Source organism: Lissotriton helveticus, chromosome 3_1 (genome assembly GCF_964261635.1).
Source record: "Lissotriton helveticus chromosome 3_1, aLisHel1.1, whole genome shotgun sequence".
Lineage (NCBI taxonomy): Eukaryota > Metazoa > Chordata > Amphibia > Caudata > Salamandridae > Lissotriton > Lissotriton helveticus.
The window spans coordinates 1,869,327,420-1,869,342,715 of NC_136061.1; the positions used below are offsets into that span (position 1 = coordinate 1,869,327,420).

The 15,296-nt window shown below is 47.9% G+C and overlaps 1 protein-coding gene across 2 annotated transcripts in view; it reads left to right on the top strand.

Moving 5' to 3' along the window:
• LOC144823927 (synaptotagmin-5-like) overlaps positions 1 to 15,296 on the top strand; it is a 423,013-nt gene that overhangs the window by 84,671 nt on the left and 323,046 nt on the right. The window contains exon 2 of one of the 2 annotated variants that reach the window (XM_078682846.1): positions 9,984 to 10,159. In XM_078682846.1, coding sequence (XP_078538972.1) covers positions 10,012 to 10,159 — 148 coding nt within the window. In that variant the 5' untranslated portion in view covers positions 9,984 to 10,011. The remainder of the gene's footprint in view (positions 1 to 9,983; positions 10,160 to 15,296) is intronic. The other variant, XM_078682848.1, reaches the window with a different exon arrangement.

Sequence of the window (15,296 nt, forward strand, 5' to 3'; positions counted from 1 at the left end):
CAGGAGGCCGCAGGACAGTGCCTGCTCCGTAGTGTCCCGCGGCATAGTAGTCATGCGAAAGCTGCAATGAGGGCATACCCTGTCGCTGCTCATCATCCCGTGCATACAGGAGGAGGCAGTGTGGGGGCGGAAACCAAGTAGTTGTTCCCTAGTCCAGTAGATCTTTCGACCAGGGGTAGTAGCCCTAGGCCGCAGTCGGCCGCGGACGGGCGCAGACGGGCTTAACTCTGGCGCGACTCCGGCGCGCCACCGACGCGCCCGCTGCGCTCGTCCGCTGCGCTGACGCATGGGGAGATGTTTAAATAGGCTGATGACCAGGGTGGGCGGAGTCAGCAGGGCAGGTTGGGAGGGGTTTTTAAAAAGAGAGTAGCGTCCAGCGCTCGTAATCAGCAGGACGGCGAGGCTGGGCTGGGCTGCTTGTAGTCAGCGATGGAGAGACAAAGGTATTTTTAAAATCAAAAGTCAAATGCCACCCGCGAGCAAGTCCTCTGCCACAGGACTGCACGAGTACAGTGGCGAAAAAGGGGGCGGAGCCTAAATAGGCTGATGACCAGGGTGGGCGGAGTCAGCAGGGCAGGTTGGGAGGGGTTTTTAAAAAGAGAGTAGCGTCCAGCGCTCGTAATCAGCAGGACGGCGAGGCTGGGCTGGGCTGCTTGTAGTCAGCGATGGAGAGACAAAGGTATTTTTAAAATCAAAAGTCAAATGCCACCCGCGAGCAAGTCCTCTGCCACAGGACTGCTCGAGTACAGTGGCGAAAAAGGGGGCGGAGCCTAAATAGGCTGATGACCAGGGTGGGCGGAGTCAGCAGGGCAGGTTGGGAGGGGTTTTTAAAAAGAGAGTAGCGTCCAGCGCTCGTAATCAGCAGGACGGCGAGGCTGGGCTGGGCTGCTTGTAGTCAGCGATGGCGAGACAAAGGTATTTTTAAAATCAAAAGTCAAATGCCACCCGCGAGCAAGTCCTCTGCCACAGGACTGCTCGAGTAGAGTGGCGAAAAAGGGGGCGGAGCCTAATTACAGCCTTTCTGCCCCCCCTGGGGGGCAGATGGAGGCAGTAGCCCCCAATCTGCACCCCCGGAGGGGCAAAAAGCCCACTAGACACCAGGGATATTTTGGGGCAAATCTAAATTAGGGTGGGGTATTCCCAAAACAGGTACACCAATGCCCCCACCCCGCCAACATTACAACCTTTCTGACCCCCCTGGAGGGCAGATGGGGCATTAGCCCCCAATCGGCCCCCCGGGGGGGCAAAAAGCCTAGTAGAGGCCAGGGATTTTTTGTGCAAATTTTAATTAGGGCGGGGGCATTATCATGCCCGTTTTGGGCAGCCCCCACCCTAATTAAAATTTGCACAAAAAACTCCCCGGCGTCTAGTGGATTTTCTGCCCCCCATGGGGGGTAGATGGTGGCATACATTCAATCCAGTTTGAATTGGGATGGGCTGCCCAAAAGAGGCATGCCTATGCCCCCACCCCCTCCCCCACAAAAATTACAGCCTTCCTGCCCCCCTGAGGGCAGATGGGGCAGTAGCCCCCAATCTGCCCCCCCGGGGGTGCAAAAAGCCCACTAGACACCAGGGATTTTTTTAGGCAAATTTTTATTAGGGTGTGGCATTGGCATGCCCGTTTTGGGCAGACCCCGCCCTAATTCAATTTGCACAAAAAATCTCCCTGGCGTCTAGTGGACTTTCTGCCCCACCTGGGGGGGATATGGGGGCATTACCCCCCCAATCTGCCCCGCCGGGAGGTCAAAAAGCCCACTAGACGCCAGGGAGTTTTTTGGGGGCAAATTTGAAATAGGGTGGGGCTGCCCAAAACGGGCATGGCCATGCCCCCACCACCTCCCCCGCAACAATTACAGCCTTCCTGCCACCCCTGGGGGGGCAGATGGGGCAGGAGCCCCCACTCTCCCCCCGAGGGGGGCAAAAAGCCCACTAGAAGCCAGGGATTTTTTGGGGCAAATTTGAATTTGAGTGGGGCAGCCCAAAACGGGCTTGCCCATGCCCCCACCCCCTCCCCCGCAAAAATTACAGCCTTCCTGCCCAGTAGCCCCCAATCTGCACTCCCCTGGGGGGGCAAAAAGCCCACTAGACACCACGGATTTATTTGTGCACAGTTTTTATCAGGGTGGGGGCATTGGCATGCCCGTTTTGGGCAGACCCCACCCTAATAAAAATGTGCTAAAAAAAATCCCTGGCATCTAGCAGGCTTTCTGCCCCCCCTGGGGGCAGATAGGGGCATTAGCCCCCAACCTGCAACCCTGGGCGGGGCAAAAAACTACAGCTAGGCACTTTGCCAAAAAAGGGTCATTTTTCACTGCGAAATTGAGGTGTGACCACGTTGCGTTTTGCGCAGTTTCCTGTAGCCGGCACTAGGCCGACCCACACAAGTGGGGTACCATTTTTCTCGGAAGACTTTGGGGAACGCGGGGTGGAAGGAAATTTGTGGATACACGCAGATTCCAGAACTTTCCACCACAGAAATGTGGAGAAAACTTGTTTTTTAAAATAATGTTTTAGGTTTGCAAGGGTTTCTGGGTAACCGAACCTGGTGGGAGGCAGTCAAGTCACCCCATCCTGCATTTCCCTGGGTGTCTAGTTTTTGAAAATGTATAGGTTTGCTAGGTTTCTCTAGGTGCCAGCAGAGCTAGGGTTAAAAAACTACAGCTAGGCACTTTGCAAAAAAAGGGTAATTTTTCACTGCAAAATTGAGGTGCAACCATGTTGTGTTTTGCGCTGTTTCCTGTCGCAGGTACTAGGCTGACCCACACAAGTGATGTACCATTTTTCTCAGAAGACTTTGGGGAACGCGGGGTGAGTGGAAATGTGTGGATCCACGCAGATTCCAGAACTTTCCACCTCAGAAATGCGGGAAAAATGTGTTTTTTGGACACTTTTCTGGGCTTGCAAGGGATTCTGGGTAACACAACCTGGTGGGAGGCAGTCAAGTCACCCCATCCTGGATTCTCCTGGGTGTCTAGTTTAAAAAATGTATAGGTTTGCTAGGTTACCCTAGGGGCCAGCAGAGCTAGGGTTCAAAAACTACAGCTATGCACTTTGCCAAAAAAGGGTCATTTTTCACTGCGAAATTGAGATGTGACCACGTTGCGTTTTGCACGGTTTCCTGTCGTGGGCACTAGGACAACCCACACGTGTGAGGTACCGTTTTTCTCGTAAGACTTTGGGAAACACAGGGTGGGTGAAAATGTGTGGATCCACGCAGATTCCAAAACTTTCCACCACAGAAATGTGGGTAAAATGTGGCTTTCTTGACATTTATTTAGGTTAGCAAGGGATTCTGGGTAACAGAACATGATGGCAGGCAGTCAAATCACCCCATCCTGAATTCCTCTGGGTGTCTAGTTTTCAAAAATGTATGAGTTTGGTAGGTTTCCCTTGGTGCCGGCAGAGCTAAGGTTAAAAAACGACAACTACACACTTCGCAAAAAAAGGGTACATTTTCATTGTGAAAATGTGGTGTGTTCACATTGGGTTTTGAGCCCTTTCCTGTCGTGGACACTATGCCTGCCTGCCCACACAAGTGAGGTGCCATTTTTATCATCGGGAGACTTAGGGTAATTCATATTTGTAAAGCAACTGTTATTACATATTGAGTTTTGATGCATTTCTGCATTCCAAATGAAAGAGATTGTGTAAAAAAGAAGTCATTTCGAAAAATGACCAATAATTCTCATGCTATTATGAGTATTCCCAATTTTTAAAATGTGCAAATATGTACTGTTTCTAAACTCTATAGTTTGTACCCATTTCAGAAATACATAGGTGTCTTTCATACCGATTTTTCCATGTATACATTTTCTCACAATAATTGCTATATACCCGGTACATAATAAAAAGCCATTGCAAATTGCTACTCAGTTTTTAACTCTGGGTTCGTCTGCATCTTGGTGAACCTACAAGTCCTATATATTCCCACAACTAGGAAGTCCAGTGGACGTAACAGTATATTTCTTTCAAAGACCTGCCATAAATACAAGAAGTTACAGGTGAAAATGTTGACATAAAAGGCTGTTTTTTCCAACTCATTTTCAATTTTTCCAATATTTAACTGTTAGTTTCTATTTAGAAACCTTGATGGATCTACACAAATGACCCCTTCCTAAATTCAGAATTTTTTCTACTTTTCTAAAATGCATAGTTTTCCAGGATCCATTATTGCTTTCGTACTCATTTTTACCATTAACTGGAAAGAGGCTGAAAGCACTAAAAATAGCAAAAATAGGCTATGTCCCAGAAAAATGCCAAAACTGTGTAAAAAATGTTGGATCTCTGACAAAAGACTGTCATTCCCTAAAAGCTGCGAAAATTGTGATTTCAGCCCCACAAACCCTTTTTTTAAAACATTTGCAGGGAAAAACCCAGAGGCTTTCATTTGTAGCCCGTTTTTCCCATTTTTCAGAAAAATCCCAAAATGTTTCTGTATTTTGTCTCATTTCTGGGACCCCTCCAAAGGAATCCACAAACCCTGGGTACCTTTAGAAATGATGTTGGAAGAAAAGGACGCAAAATTGGCGTGGATACCTTATGTGGTCAAAAAGTTACAGGGGCCTAAGCGCACACGACCCCAAATAGCCAAAAAAAGGCTGAGCACAGGAGGGGAAAAGGTCTAGCTGCTAAAGGGTTAAAGGCACGCAGTCCTTATGGTCCCCTATTGCCTTTTCTTGATTTGGAGAGATTCATTCAGCTATTCTGATGATACAATGACTTTTTTTGGAAAAGGCTCCAAATACCAGAATGTTTCCAATTGAGAATGGGGCGCAACAGATGGCGCCAGATCTTGTGTTGTATTTTTAAAGCCACTGTCACACTCGGCAAGCTGAAGGGGAAGGGTTTCATTGCCTTCAATCACCCTCAGACACTGCAAAATGGGAGTTGCTGTCACATACTACTCTCACCCTTGGCAAGGCGGGATAGGAAGTAGTTATTAAACTCAAACCCCGTGCTTGGAGAGGGTTTGCAGGCTCCTGATGCCCCAGGGCGAATATATTTAGCCCCTTCCCCAGAAGTATTTTTTTTAAATCTCTTTTGATATTCACGCACCCATAGAAGGAAGGTAGCGGCACACAGAGAGACTGTAGTAGGTCTGAGGGACACATATATGGATTGCACAGCTGAAGCAGAATGAACACAGATAGGAAGTGGGGCAGGTGGAAACAGCGGAGCTGATGGGATGTGGAAGGGCAAACAAAAGGGTGGTAGAGCCGCTCGGGGTGGCACACAGATGCTGTAGCTGGGTTAGGGTCACACAGAGGAGCTGTAGGGGCAGGTCAGCACATAGAGTACAGGCATGGTATCGAGCACACAGATATGCGGCTAGGGACTGGGGCACATAGACAGTAGTGACTGCAGCAAGTGCCAACTCTTCTATTCGTTTTCAAGCAGAGGGCTCAGGACATATAGGGCCAACAGATGTCAGGCAGGGGTGCCCACAGAGGCTGCAGGGGGCGCTGGCCTCATACAGGGACTTCAGGGTGCTATAGGCACACAGGGGGGTGGCGTGCGGGCTAGGAAAGATACAGGGGAGGAGAGGCCACTCAGAGGGGCAGCAGGATGAGTGGGGCAAATAGAGGCCTTTCGATGTGAGTCAGGATGTCACCATGCGCCACCATGAGTGGCTGGAAGGGGCCTAGGCCCACAAAGGGGCTGCACTGGGGGCAGGGACACAAAGGTGTAATATAGGGTAGAATAGGAACATGCAGAGGGGCTGCAGGAGGTGGAGAGGCACACAGAGGCACTGCGAGTTCCGGGCAGCATTCAGGGGCAGACAGAGTCACTACAAAGGGCTCATAGAGGCAAGGTGGTGGTGCACACAGGGGCTGATGGGGGACGTGGCACAGAACTGATGCAGAGAAGATGAAGCATGGCAGAATTGTGCATAGGGACTGTAAGTGGACACACTGAGTGGCTGCAGATGCTAAAGGCACAGTGTGAATGTAAAGGAGGGGGATGACACATAAGATGGGGCTACAGTAAGTGGAGGGCTGAAGGTAGGAAAGGACACAAAGGGGTTGAAAAGGTAGGGTAGCACAAAGGGGCTTCAGCAACAAGAGGCCCATACAAAGGATGTAGGGGACAACAGTGGAGCTGCAGGGCCATGGGATACACATACAAGGGCAGGTGGGGTGGGGGACACAGAGGGCTAAACACAAGCAAGTGTCCTTGTTGAAAACATAGAATTCCCCTCCCTGGTACACCCTGAACACCTCAACACCATTGCAGTGATAGGCCTTTGAATAACAAACCCTTTACATACATTATATGAGCATTCAAAGAACCTGTTGTGACCAAGAAATTTTTCATGATCCGAAACTGCCAGGGCTAGGATTGTGAAGCGGCAATGACAAGTGCTCAGCAGAGGGTGTCCAAGTCAAGGAATTGTCAGTGTGAAAGGGCCTGTCACTGAGGAACATGTCAGTGTGTGGACACATATGCCTCTTTAGATTTGAGGTCTGTGTAGAATTAGTCAAAATACACCCTTATTGCAGAGACCTCACAATCACAACATCTGTCGCTAATGAAGGGAAGATTAGGACCAATGACATACTGATTTAATGATCATCAGTGGGCAAAGGAATATAGAATTACCCTTAAAAGAGAGAGAGGCTGCTCTTTCTAAACAATAGGGGTACATCCTAGAAACACAGGGCCTCATTTAGATGTCCATTGCGCCGCAGCCGGTGCAGTGAACCTGGCCATATTTACACAGCCATGTAAAGTCACCCGGCGTGACTTTTCATGGCCTTGTAAATGTGTGTCCCTTTCATGCATTACTCTGTGTGAAAAGTGCGTTCCATGGGTGTTGCTGTGGGTGTTCCCATGCAACAATCATGGAACTTGAAGCATTCCTAGATTTGCAATGTTTTGTAAAGCTGGGACTGCATCAGAATCCTACGCCTCCCCAGCGGAGCAATGAGAAGAAATCCTTTTTTTCTCCTCATTTGTTCCTCTTTCTGAGCACGCTGCATTCTGCAGCACGCATAAAAAAGAGGAAAAAGGCATCAATTATTGTTTTTGTGCAAGAAGGTGCCCCTTCCTGCACAAAACAATCATCCCCGCAACGCAGGCACCCTTGCAACATGATGCATGGGTGCCTGCGCTGGCGCATAGCAGCCAATTGTGTGCTAGTGCAGGGGATAGCACACGCATACGTGGTATTGTTGTTAATACAACGCATCCCTGTGCTTGGCTCGGCTCAGCAAAATGGGTTGCGGCGCTGTGCTGTGTCATTTGTTTGAAAATGAGGCCCATAGTGTCTAGGTCACGAAACAAATGTAAAAGTATGAGTGGGGAAGTACACAAACATTCCATATGAGCAGAGATGTATAAAAACATTCCCAGAATGTTTTTCTGGGAAGCTGTACCAGTAGACCCTGGCTAGGTTCAAACAGTAATATTATGCCATTATGTGCAAAAGCTTCTATGTAGTCCTTTTTCAGACAGAAATTGGTTGTTTCGTTCTAAACCAAGAGAAAAAGCCCTCTAAAGTTGTGGTCAGACGATGAAAGACCTACCACTTTGAGAACTGATTAATGTGTCCCCCCGAGTATGTAACGGAAACTGTGGTGCATAACTCAAGAAGGCATGTGGGGAAATCACGTTGGATTGAACTGGCCAGATAAAAAGTAGCACCTCGAATCCATCTTGATCTCCTTGGAGGTTCTCAGTTGAGCCCATGATTGATTTTTAAGGTTGAACAATTGCAACTGCAGGTTTTTTTACTGAATGAAATCTGAGCACAGAAAATAGGTTTTTTGAAGGTGATTTATTCGTGTCAAAGTTTTTATTAAAATTAGCTGGCATAGTCCACCCAGCAATCAACAACTGAGCTGAATATGAGCATCGCTGGTATTCCAGGAGTCTGTGCCTCTCCACGAAAACACCGCCCTTATCGCAAAGAAAAGCACATAAAACAACTTGTAGATTAATCTTATGGACTTTGGGATCCTCTGAATGTTTTCTGGACTAAACATATTGGCCCTTGTTCCTGAGGCCTTGCAATATTATTGCACCGCTGTTGCGACACTTTCTGTGATACACAGGCGGCATAAAAAATGCGCCATGTTGCGCCCAATTTACAAAGCATCACTTTGTAAAGCCCTGTGCTACATTATACCTGCGTTAGGTATAATGTTTGCATTGTGGGTGTTCCCCCATAAAAGGCCTCGTAGAAGACACTGTGTCAAAATCTTACACCTGCCTCACATCAGGCGTAAGACTGACGCAGGCACATTTAACATGGGACTTGGGCAAGGCCAAGTGTAATGACACATTGCTGGAGTCATGTCATTTTTGTGACACACTCCAGCAATGCATCATTACTGCGCCTCAGAAATACTGACGTATCTGTAGCTCCCCGCGACATGGAATGCCGTACATTAAATACAGTGCATCCATCGTGTCACAAGGAGAGCGCAGTGAAAACTGTTGCATCGTTGTTTTCATGCAGCGATGCAACAGTTTTCATAAATGAGGCCCATAGTCTTTAGCTATGTTTCCTTTTATCGGCTGTTGCTCGAAACAGTTCTGTTCACCTTCTAATCACCAGCCTTAACCTAGAAGTAGATGTAAGTTGTGTGCAGCACACACACTGCAATGGGTGCTTTACATGTACTATTACAAATAGTATTTTGGGGATGCTTAGATCAGTCTTTGAACTCCAACCCTTCAATATTTGGGGAAAGATGCCTGGCACAGCACCTCAAGAGGGTGCCAGAAAACTAGAAGGCTCCTTCCATAGTGCGCTCGCTCTGAAAGTAGTCTTCGTCTGTGAAGGTCCATACAGGGCTTGAGGAAGGACGTTAAGGGTGCTCGTACAGCACCTGTAGACCCATCCTTTGTCGAATAACCTTGCAAGTTATTCCACATCACATCAATCCAGACCTTACTTAGGGCTAAGATCAAAACATGCTTAGAGTGTTAACTATGAAGACAGTTTTTGGTGCAGCGATGCTACAGTATTTTTCTGTTAGTCACATGAAACAAGACTCAATGATTGCCTTGCTCTGTTTCAGTGCTCCCTCGGTTGTCGGCTTTGATTTTCTTGTCAAGGCTATTGTGTGGCAGGTCCCAGGCTCAGCCTCAGCCCTGCAGCACACACCCATGTGTTATTAGCATTGTGGCTATGTTGGTTCAGTGGATAAAAGGCCTAGGGATAAGGCAGGGCTCTACTTCTGTGCAATTGATGTGTATGTACAGTCTTGTGAAGCAGTGTTTGCAGTGTGAACAGCAGCAGCAGACCAACCACATTGTCCTGGTGTCGGTTTCACTAAAGACATCACGACTAGAACATGTCACAATGGACAGATGGACAGGGTAGTTGTTAATTCTGGTGAGGAGACCAGAAGCAGATTCAATTGGATCCGAGTAGAGCCTCTCTTGTAACCTGCACCTATCTTGATCTGTGTTATGGGGAGCAGTGTGTTTATTGAGGAACATTTTGTGATTGATTCCTATGATCTCAGCAGAAAGAGAAACTAAATCTTACAATGTGAATTTTAAGTGGCCTGTGGTCTGGGGTTTAGGACCCTATCTCACCATAATGCAGCTAAGAACAGGACAAGTCGAGTAATAAAAAAAAACTATCTTCTAACTAGGAACTTTGGGCCATTTGTATGAACACATTTTCCTATAGACACAGAATGGCTAAAACCCTTTGATACATCTGGCCCTTTATTTTGTGTCCATGAACAGGGATGGAGACAATTTTCATGGAAACCCTGTCTCTTGGTATGAAACTGAGACTGGCATTGCAACCAGTCTTAAGGATTTGGAAATGTTTAGTCCAACATTTCAAACTTGCAAAAAGAGGCAATGGGGGACTGATCTCCACCCCCACTCAAAAATACTCCACAAACTTAAGGCACGGAATAATTTTTAGATGTCACTAGTACCGAGCCAACTACTGCGCAACCTGAGATCGTAGTCGTACATGGCAATCACTGACTTTAGCCTCCTCTCTTCTCTTTCAGCGCAGCTGACTTATGTGTGGACCGCAGGATGTTCGTATCCCTCTTCCTGACGCTCCCCAGCACTGCGAAGTACAGCCTCTTGGCGCTGGCACTGGCACTGTTCCTCCTTGCGGTCCTGATTCTAGCATGCCAGATGTGCAGGTATTACAAATTCCGAACAGGCATCACGAGGGGAGGTAGGTCACGTTCGCCGAAGCAAAGCGCACTGTGATAAGTGAGTGACTCGCCTTGAAAATGTCCTGGTGGAACCATATCACCCATAAATATTTGTAAACCTTTCCTGTCTGTCTTATGAGCAAAATAACACTTTTTCATATTCCTTTTATCCCAGATATGACTCGCATTTCTGCACATTTATTAATATTTTCTTATATTTGTTTAACAAACACTCATTTCTGTATTTTTGGTGTATTGTTTTGTAGTTCAAATCATCATAAATTTCAGGCTGGGGTCCCCGGCTTCCAGTAATGACAAAGTGGGGGTCCATGGATTCCAATATTGAGAGAGTGGGGGTCCCTGGGTTCCAGTAATGATTAAGTGAGGGGTCCTCAGAAGTCTAAAGGTGAAGCACCACTGTTCTATTTCATCCTTACACGTTTTAGGTGGTCCACAGATTACAGCTTGAGAAATTAAAGAAAGTTTACTCCTAACAGAGACACCGCCAGCAAGCACTACGTTATCATTTTTCCTGTTAATTTGTTAGTCATTTCTTAGGTGTCACATGCTTTCACTTGTCACTACAATGTACCAAAAATAGCCAACTAAAGCAATCATCTGATCAAGTTCTTTTGTTTAATATTTATTCTTTGTGGGATTAACATGAAGTCAATTTACCCAGCGACACATGAAAATTACCATTGTGCGAAGTTGAACATTTTTTTAAAATGTTGCCAAAATTGTGAAGGTTGCAAACACTTTTCGGCTTACCATTTTCACATAAAAATTATGACTTTTGTCACATTTTATGTCACTTTTGTCCTCATTTATACACTTTACAGAAAAACGTTAGTGTTTGTCTCCTCTGCAACATCATTGTGTATAAAAAAAACTTATGAAAATATCAATTTAAATAGGGCAGGAAAAAGCGGAGCAATTGTGTAAAAGGTGTCAAAGTAGATATTAGGATCATCTTTCTACATTTCGACACTCAATGTTGTCGTGGACCTATACCGGACTTATGAGGCCTAGGGGCAAGAAGAGCTAACAAAACACACAACCAAACAGTATGAAGGTATTGGCTGGAAGTCCAGAGCGACCGCCGCCCGTTTATTTAAGCTCTCTGTCCACGCCTGGCCAAAGAGTGATACAATGTATAGAAGCCCTTCCGGGTCAGCATCCGGGTCCTCCATGTGTGGTATCTAGACCGCTACATCCCTTCCCAAGTTAGTATTCAAACAAATGACCAGTTCAACATACAAAGGCTTTGAGCCTTTGACTGGGTCTGGGGTTGGGTCTCAGATTGTACCATTATTATCGAGACCCCTGACTCTCTGCAAGGCTGTGAGGTGACGAGGGGTTTCCGGTAATGTTTATGTCTGGTTCTGCGGTCGGAGGTTGAGAGAAATTCGCCACTGTTGGTTCTTCGTCAGGGTATGATAGGGTGCCCTCAACCGGTGCTTCTCCGCCCTCTACATGTCTGGGAAAACCTCGGTCTGTGTCAGACTGTTGGATTTTCTTGAACCAGGATACATTTCTGGTGATTGTTTCTTCTGCTTGCTTCGTTGTGAGCGCAGTACCATTGATTTTTGTAACGGTCCACGGTCCAGGCTCATACGCTGTTCTGAACTTTCCCCCACTGTGACGGTTCCGGACTAGGACAGTACTCCCTGGGGAACTGATGTGGGACTTAGCTCTCCTCCGCCAACTGGCCCACTCATTAGTTGCTCCTTGGCATGCTTAGGTGTTGGCGGGGTCATATGGCTCTGGGACCCAGCTATCAGCCACAGGAATTGTGTCCCGGCAATGTCTGGTTAGCATCAGGGACCAAGGTGACCTCTGCGTCATGCAGTGTGGGGTGCTGCGGTACTCCCGCACAAACCGTTGAAGTGCAATTTCAGGGTCGGATTGTTCTGCCACTGCGATCCGGAGGATCTTGTTGAGTGTCCGCATGAAGCGTTCGGCTTCGCCATTGGCCTGCGGTCTTTGCTGGGTCATTCGATGATGGTGAACTTCGAGTACAGCAAGTAGGTTTTTGAACTCTTCTCTTCGAAACGGGGGTCCGTTGTCTGTCTTGATTTCATGGGATAACCCAAAGAGTCTGGCTGTAGGTGTGCAAAGGACGTAGACGCAATCACTTCAACTATGGGGTACTTTGAATAGCTGTCTATCTGCACAGCAGTTGCTCTTTCATCAGGAAAGCTTCCAAAATCAAGACTCACTCACGACGATGGAGACGTTGTTGGTTTTTCCGTTATCAACGGAGCTGGTGACTATTGGTTACTAGTGAGCTGGCAGGGCCTGCAGTTTCTCACGAGGGTATCCACGGCTGCTTCTAGCCCAGCGTACCGCACTTTTTCCATCATCCGTGATTTCATCTGCACGGTCCCTTGGTGTCCTTCATGGGCCAGGGTTGTGGCTCTTTCTTGGAGGCTTATTGGAATGGCGATCCGGGATCCCCTCAATATTACGCCATCTGCTGCAACGCTTATTTCGCCCCGCACCTTCCAGAGTTTTCCCAGCCATTCTTTGTCAGGCCCATTCCACCCGTTGGCGCCAGGAAGGAAGTCTTACCACAAACCTCTTGTGAGAAGTTGGCCTTGTATATGCTGTTTACTAATTAAAGTGGGCACCTTGCACCAGTCCAAACGGCCCTTATGATTTTAGCAAATAAACAGTTGTAAGTAGCACAATACACAGTGGGCTCCAGGGGGAGACCAAACCATATATTAAAATAGTGGTAGAATAACCACGACTGGAGTCGAGACAGTGTCTAGAACACATAGAATCGCTGGGACCCCAAGGAACCACCCAAGGTGAGTAAACAGGGACTCCACGGAGGACGGGTGCAATGTACTAACACAACTGCGGGCGCCGTACAATTCTATGGGGAAGTTGCAGTTACACTTTTAAAGTTTAGGGACCCTTCTCCGTGGACTTTGAGGAAACCCTTCGGAACTTAGGAGGTTGGAGAGCCACCCCACCCGTGGATACTTGAGTACCCGAGTTACCTATCCCAGGAGAGCCGGGTGCATAGGTCTGAAGTGGTGTCGGAAACTGCAGTCGTTTTTAATGGAGGATTGTAAAGAAGAGCTACTGCTGGGCAGGAAGAAAGTGTCCATTGGAATCCAAGGGAAGATTCATGATAAAAGGAACCGGAAAGCAGAGGGGACAGAGTCTTGGTCACGTCGGATGCTTCAGGTGCGAAGAAGAGATATTTGATTCTGCAGCCACGAGGACCAGGAGATGTCGACGATGACCAGGAGCCAAATGTGAACTGTCCCACGAAGGATGTCGAGTGCTGAGGGGTCAGTGTGTAGCTGGAGCACCAACAAGTCTTGGCAACAGCAACCCACGCAGGACGGTCAAGCAGGTTACAGTGTAGACCAGCAAGGTCCAGGGGACTCACCAAGAAATGGGGAGTCAGGGCACATCTGGAGCAACCAGGAAAGCGCAACAAAATTCAAGATGACCCTCAGGAGGACCCACAGACTGAATGACCAGGAGTCGCGATGGGACCTCAAGCAAAATCGCAAAGTAGCAGCTTACTGAGCACTCGATGTGAGGAGGCTGGAGTTCTTTGGTGGAAATACTGCTCAGGGTCAGGACTACACGGAGTCCAATGCACAAGCTCAGGAATTGCCAACAAGCATATGCAAAAGTACGTGGTGCACAGAGCTTCGGGTTATGCGGTCCCCGCGAGGGATACTGGCCTCAAACTCGGTGAGAGGGCAGCTCAACCTCAAGGAACTTTGGAACCCACCTCCTGTGTTGCTGGAGTTCAGGATCAGCAGACGGTCAGTTGCATTATGGTGCCTGCAAATGTAGGGGGGGTGACTCCTTCACCCCAAGGGAGATTCTTCATCAGATTCGTCAGCGGACACCACCCCTGTGGCACTTGTGTATCTTGCCAATACACGCAAAAGAGCAGAAGTATCACATTTTCTAACAAGTCTACATGGGAACAGCGAGCCTTCACTAATTGCAACAGCCGCAATGTGGTGTACCTAATCACATGTCCCTGCAACATGGAATATGTGGGCATGACCAGCAGACCCGTGAAAATTCGAATGGGTGAACACCGTAGCAATGTGCGCTGCAATAGGACTACCACGAAAATGTCAACACACTTTGCTACTGTTGGACACAGTGTCCATGACCTAAAATGGACAGTCATTGAGGCCTTTCCCAATGATAGAGACCTTCTATTGAAAGAACAACGCTGGGTGTACCGTTTGGGGACACACCACACAGGCTTGAATGACGATATTCCGTGGGCGCAACTGAATACCTAGGGCCACCTGTGTGGGATACAGCCACTGACAACCAGAGCCCTCATGAACAAGTCCCTGGCAACAGGTGTGTGGCTATACTGCTTTCTATTTCCCCTTTGTTCTGCCTTTTCCAGTCAGTCCTACACTGGATTGTACTTCCTATGTAATAACAACCAAAAGCAATTAGCTTCGTTATCTTACTATCAAACTCTCTCAGGGATCTGCCTCTCCCTAGCCTTGAACTAACTGAGATTGAACTTGTTAATAAAACCCCCAGAGAATGGGTGTAGCCCAACATCCTGTAATCTGTCCCACATTGTGCCAATATATTTACGCCTTAATATGCCCCCGTTTTTGCCAATTCCTAGGCACTGAGTCGCGTGCCGGCAATGAACACTACCATGGGGTTAGTTGTGCGCATGCGCATACACAAGGCCACAGTGTCATTGCGACGCGCATGCGCGCGGCGCGAGTAGACCGGCGCATGCGCAGTGCACAATACACACGCGCCGTGTATCTCCACGCAGCGCCAAGCGAGTCTAAACCTTCCCCGAGTACCCCGGGCTTGAAACGGCAACGGACTTCAGTTTAAAGTCATGAACCGAGCTCCGCATCTACCAAACCTAAGATCAGATTTGCACACAAAGGAGTGGGTGGCGGACCTTCCAATATGGCCGCCCGCCACACCACCCTTTTGGCCTTTGTAAATTCGGCGGGCTTTTTCAGAGCTAATTGATCAATTATCCAATTATTGGAGTATATAAATACTCGCCGCTCCCGTCCTCCCTCATAACCACGGAAGCAGCAGACGAAGGAGGAAGCACAAGCGTGCAAGGGGCTCAGTAAGTACGGCGTAGCCGGTTTCAATAGGACGAACTTATGT